The sequence below is a fragment of the Fonticula alba genome, assembly GCF_000388065.1.
Source record: "Fonticula alba strain ATCC 38817 unplaced genomic scaffold supercont2.3, whole genome shotgun sequence".
Lineage (NCBI taxonomy): Eukaryota > Rotosphaerida > Fonticulaceae > Fonticula > Fonticula alba.
In genome coordinates, this window is record NW_009242973.1 from 1,592,567 (window position 1) to 1,597,838 (window position 5,272).

Genomic DNA, 5,272 nt, shown 5'->3' on the forward strand with positions numbered 1-5,272 from the left:
CGGGGGCTGGCCGCCGGCAAGCCGTGCGCGCATGGGGGGGGCGCGCCGTGGGCGGGCCGGGGGCGGGCCGGGGGCGGGGCGCATGCGCCGGGCGCGGTTTCCTCCGTGTCCGAGGGAGGGACGCCAATCCATACACACCGGCCTTGGCGGCAGGATGGCCCATGCGAAAAGCATGCCCGGAACCCGGGGCGTAGCCGGCCAGGTTGCGCGCGCGGCACTCCCCCCCCTCCCTCCCTCCCTCCCCCTGCCTCGCGCCTTCCCCCTCGGACCTCCTCCCTGCTCGCTCGCTGTTCCGCCTGCCCGCCCGCCTCGCCGGCTTTGTTGCTCTCGCGCGCGCGCGCCGCGCCTGTCCCCCCTCCGCTCGCCCCTCCCGCGTGGTCCATCCCCCTTGGCCTTCCTCCGTCAGAGGCGCACGCGCGCATGAACGCCACGCGGCCGTTCTTTGGCGGCCCCGCCGGCGGCGTCAATCAGGCCGTGGCGATGGTGGCCGGCCCCCGGGCAGCCGGTCCCCGGCCGGGTAGTCCCTTTGGCTCTGGGGCCTCGTCCCTTTCGGCCGGACCCGGGACCGGTGCCGAGCCGTCGCCCTTCTCCCCAAGCAATGCGGCCATCGCGGCGGTAAGCTCCGGTCCGGCTGCCTTCGGGGCCTTCGGCTCGGCGCCGCAAGCCCCGGCCGCGGCTCTGCCAGGCAGCTCGACCGGCCCGCCGGCCATGGTCCCCGCCCCGGCAGCCACGCAGGCCCCCCCGTCCTCATCGCCTCCCCCCCCGGTCCAACGGGTGCAACTCCACTTCCAGCGTGCGCCCCTCGCCGATTGTCCTCGGTTCTGATGCGCCCCCGCTCCGGTCAGCCGTCGCCCGCAGCTCACCCTCCTTCTTCCCCCCCCGCCTGCTTGCGCACACATGGCCACACACGCACGCACGCACGCACGTAATCCAGCCAGAAGCCCGAGCCTTCCCGCTCCTGCCGTTGCTCCGGCAGTCAGTTCGCCCACCGGGACTCCTGCTGCTGCTGCTGCCGCCCCTGCTGCTTCTCTCAGGCCGGGCGCCACTGCATCGCCGGCGGCCACCACCTCATCACAGCGGATCCCACCGCCAGCCTTGCCCCACCGGCACCCGACTTCGGGCCGGCCGGCGGCCACCGACGGCATGGCCGGCCTTTCGCTGGAGCAGATGCCGCAGCTCAGTAACTTCGAGATCCCGGTGCGCCCTCGGCCTGGCTCCTCCTTTTGACCCTTGCCACCGCCAGACGCGCCCTCGCTGACCCCCTGCCGCCGGGCGGTTGGCCCTCGCCCCCCCCCCCTCCGCCCCCCCCGAAGCTGGCCCTCTTCTCGCCGGCCGGGCAGCTCAACGCCCGGACATACGACCAGGCCATGGAGACCTACTCCCGGTCGGCGGCCGGGAAGGTGAGCTGCGACCCGCGCACCCTGCGCGGGCTGGCCCTCTCGGCCGATTATCTGTCCTCGTGCGTGGTGGATCTGCCGGTCACCGTGCGTCCAGGCCAGCAGCAGGAGCTCCTGATCAACGGGCCGGCCGGCCCGCTGGAGCACCTGCCTCCGGCCGATGACCTGGCCATCACGGCCCGCTCGCTGCCCTTCAACATGGCGGCCCCGGGCAACCCGTACCTCCCGCCGGGGACCCCCCCGGCCGAGGTGGACTCCCTGCTGGCCCGGTGCAACTTCTACCTGGTGGAGTTCCTGGACTATGTGTTCTATCGCGTCCGGGCCCTGGTCAATGCCCTCATCCACACGCAGGTGCCCTGCACCAACTGCCCGCCCGGCGGGGGCTCCTCCCTGGCTCAGACCCGGGGCAGCCTGGCCGTCACCATCCCGGCCCTCGAACGGGCCACCCGCATCCTGGTCCTGGTGTTCCACCTGTCGCAGACGCCCTCCATCGAGCCGACCCTGACGGCCGACCGGTCCAAGATCAATTCCGTGCGTCTGGGCCCTCCCCCCCCCCCCCCCCCACCCCCCCTTCCCCGCTCGCGCCCCGGCCCGCCCCGGGGGCTGCGCGTGCCCGTGCTGCGCGGCCCGCTGGCGCTGACATTCCCCCCTCCCCTGGCCCCAGCTCCTGTCCTCCTCGCTGGCGCAGCTGGACGACTGGTATGCCGCCTACCGGACGCTGGTCAGTGGCGAGGGCCGTGTGGCGGCCGATGACGACCCGCTGCTCCGCTGTGAGGGCGAGTTCAAGGCCCTTCTGATCCTCTACGGCCTGCCCGATGTACGTTTGCCTCCCTGCCCACCCGCTGGCCGGCTCGGCTGCGAGCGCCGCCCCCTGCCACCGCGCCCCTGACCCTGATTCCGCGCATGTGCCGGCATTGCTCCTGTCTATGGGGTCTACCGCTCGCCAGAACATCATCCCCCTGGTGCCGGATCGGCTGCTTTCCCACCCGCTGGTCAAGCGGTCCATTGCCTTCACCTACGCCCAGGCGGCCGGCGATGCGGCTTCCATGCTCAACCACTTCCGCGCGGCGCCCTACTTCCAGGCGGTGCTGATGATGCGTGTACGTTGCCCCGCCTGCTCGTGGCTCTTCTTCGCCTGCTCGTGGCTCTTCTTCGCCTGCTCCTCTCCCATTTGCCACCCTCCCGTCTCGCTTGTCACTTTGTCCCTCCGGCTCCCCCTTTTTTTGTCGCCCTCGGCTGACCTGCTGGCCCCTGCCCGGCCCCTCCCCGGCTTGGCGCGGCCAGTTCCTGCCACGCGCGCGCTTCGACCACCTGCGCACCCTCAGCCACTTCCTCAGCCGCTGTCGCAGCAACGGTCCGAGTGACGTCGCCATCAATACCACCTCCCCCCTGCCGAGCTTCTACGGCCAGCAGCCCGCCCCCAAGGTGACCCTCATTCCGGTGGAGGTGCTGGCCGGGTTCTACTGCTTCGCCAGCCCGGCCGAGTGCTGCCACTTCCTGGCCACTCTCGGCTACACCATTCGGCGGGTTTCCCCGGCGGACGCCAGTGCCATGACCCTGCCGGCCATCATCCCGGCGGACTTCCTCCCGGCCACGTATTCCGGCTTGGTGGCGGAAATCCCCCAGCTGCAGGTTGTTTATACCCCAGGTCCGTGCCATGGGCCGTTCTCTGCAACTTGCGCCCAGTACCCGCATGCGCCGCCCCGCCCCCCCCCCGCCCCGCGGGCGACAGTCCTCCACCGGCCTCATCTCTGACTTGACCCCGGTCCTGCTCGCATCTGCCAGGCCCCACTCTGGCCAATATGAGGTCCTGGCACACCTCGACCACCATGGGCCTGCTCCAGGCCCAGCCGCTGTCGGTGCTGATCGAGGGCCAGTCCATCCGGTCGCTGCCGGTCGCCCCGCCGGCCATCGACGATCCGACCATCCGGCCGGAGCCCTATGTCCCGGCGTCGGAAAATGCCCCCAGGCCCGAGCGTGCCAGCAGGTCCCGCCGCTTGGGGGGGCTCACTCTGCCGGACGGGGACCCGCCCGGCGGCGGTGCGGCCCTGGCAGGCGCCTCCGCCACCGGGCCCGCGCCCCCGGCCGCCAACGTGCGCACCCTGTCCCAAAAGTTCCGCCAGCAAATCCCGCCACACGCTGGGTCATCGGCAGGCACCGTGTCGTCGCGCCGGGAGCCCGCCTCTACCTCGACCACCGGGGCCCAGCCGCCGGCCCCCTTCAGCCCGGGTGACACGCCGTTTGGCAGCAGCAGCAGCAGCAGCAGCAGCAGCAGCAGCAGCAGCAGCAGCAGCATGCCCATGGCCCGGCCCTCGGCGGGGGCCGGCTCGCCGGAGCTGGGCACCACCTTGTCGCCCTTTTCCGTTGGGCCGGGCAGCCCGGGCCCGGCGGCCGCCATGGCCCCGGTCAAGGCCGAAGCACCCAGCCCCTTTGTCTTTGGCTCCGGCCCAGGCATCAAGGCTCCCGTCGCATCGAGCCCCGCATTTCCCCCGGCCCCCGCGGCCGCACCGCCCGGCCCCTCCGCCAGCTCCGCGACGCCGGCCACCCGGGCGCCCTTTTTGGCTCCCACCGCCGTCGTCGCCGCCGCCGCCGCCGCCGCCGGCGGCCCGGTGGCATCCTTCATGCCCGAGCTGCCGGCCGCCCGCCAGACTCAGCCGGCTGCCCGGCCGACTGCCGGCCCCGACTCGGCTGCCTCGCATCCATTTGGCTTTGGCCCCGCCCCGGTGACGGCCTCGGCCACGGGGTTCGTCTTCGCGCCGCAGCCGGCCACCGCGCGTACCGACCGGCCGCCCACCCTCCAGCCACAGCCGCAGCTACAGCAGCCGCAGTTGCAGCCGCGGCCCCCGTTGCCACGGTCCCAGCCGCCTGAGGCGCACTCGCAGCCGCCGGCCCGGCAGCCGAAGCGCCCGATCGCGGAATCGCCCCGGCCGGAGGACGACACCCCGCCGGGGGAATTCCTCTTCCGCCGGCGGGGCCCGGCTGCCTCGGCGCCAGCGCCCCCGCCCCCGAAGGAGCCAGCCCTGTCGCCGGAGGAGCTGGCGGCGTATCGCGCGCGGGCGCTGGCCGCCCGGCGCGACGTGCTGGCCCGGCGAGCCGTGCGCCAGTGGCGCGCCCTCGTCCGGCAGCGGCGCCTCCTCCGCCGGTCCCTTGATGCCTGGGCCCGGGCCATCGCCCGGCGTCGGGCCTTGGCCGCCCGGGTGCTGGCCCAGTGGCGGGCCTTTGTCGAGTTTGCCGCCTGGCGCCGGGACCGAGCCCTGTCCACGATGCAGGCCTGCGCGGCGGGCCCGGCCCCGCTGCACTTCGCCCGGGCGGCCGCCCACCTCCGTCCATCCGCGCGGGGCGCCGCCGCCGCCGCCGCCGCCGCCGCCCCTGCCACTCTGGACTTTGGGGACCTGCTCCTGCACACTCCCCTCGGCGCACGCCTCCTCCAGCTTCAAACCCCAGCAGCGCCGGCCCCTCCGGCGCTGACCGCCACCCAGCGCCGCCTATTGGCCGCCGGCGCGGCCGACCCGCTTGCCACGCCCCCGGCACACGCCTTCACCCTGCTCGGTACGCCGCTGCTCGGGGTCCGGCGGGAGCTGCCCCCCCCCCCCCCCCCCCCCCCCCCCCCCCCCCCCCCCCCCCCCCCCCCCCCCCCCCCCCCCCCCCCCCCACAATCGCGGCCTGGCCGCCACTCGCAAGGCCCGCTACTGACCCATTCTCCCCGGCCATGTGCGCTGGGCTCCCTCTCGCCAGACATGCTGCTGAAGCTCTTCGACCGGGTCCGGCTCCCGGCGGCCCTGGGGCCGCAGCTGTCGGGCCCCGCGCCCCGGGCCCACGACCCGGCCCTCGTCGCCGAGGCCTCATGGGGCGGTGCGTGTGTTGCCCCCCCCCCC

At 74.3% G+C, this 5,272-nt stretch overlaps 1 protein-coding gene across 1 annotated transcript in view; it reads left to right on the forward strand.

Annotated features, from left to right (window-relative positions):
* The window catches only part of H696_02140 (hypothetical protein), a gene marked incomplete at its 5' end in the record, with an annotated part of 9,313 nt that overhangs the window by 2,658 nt on the left and 1,383 nt on the right, over window positions 1-5,272 (forward strand). The window contains 8 exons of the mRNA XM_009496036.1: window positions 472-793; window positions 935-1,197; window positions 1,314-1,928; window positions 2,062-2,214; window positions 2,345-2,497; window positions 2,682-3,045; window positions 3,183-4,946; window positions 5,133-5,249. Of these exons, the coding sequence (XP_009494311.1) occupies window positions 472-793; window positions 935-1,197; window positions 1,314-1,928; window positions 2,062-2,214; window positions 2,345-2,497; window positions 2,682-3,045; window positions 3,183-4,946; window positions 5,133-5,249 (3,751 nt within the window). The remainder of the gene's footprint in view (window positions 1-471; window positions 794-934; window positions 1,198-1,313; window positions 1,929-2,061; window positions 2,215-2,344; window positions 2,498-2,681; window positions 3,046-3,182; window positions 4,947-5,132; window positions 5,250-5,272) is intronic.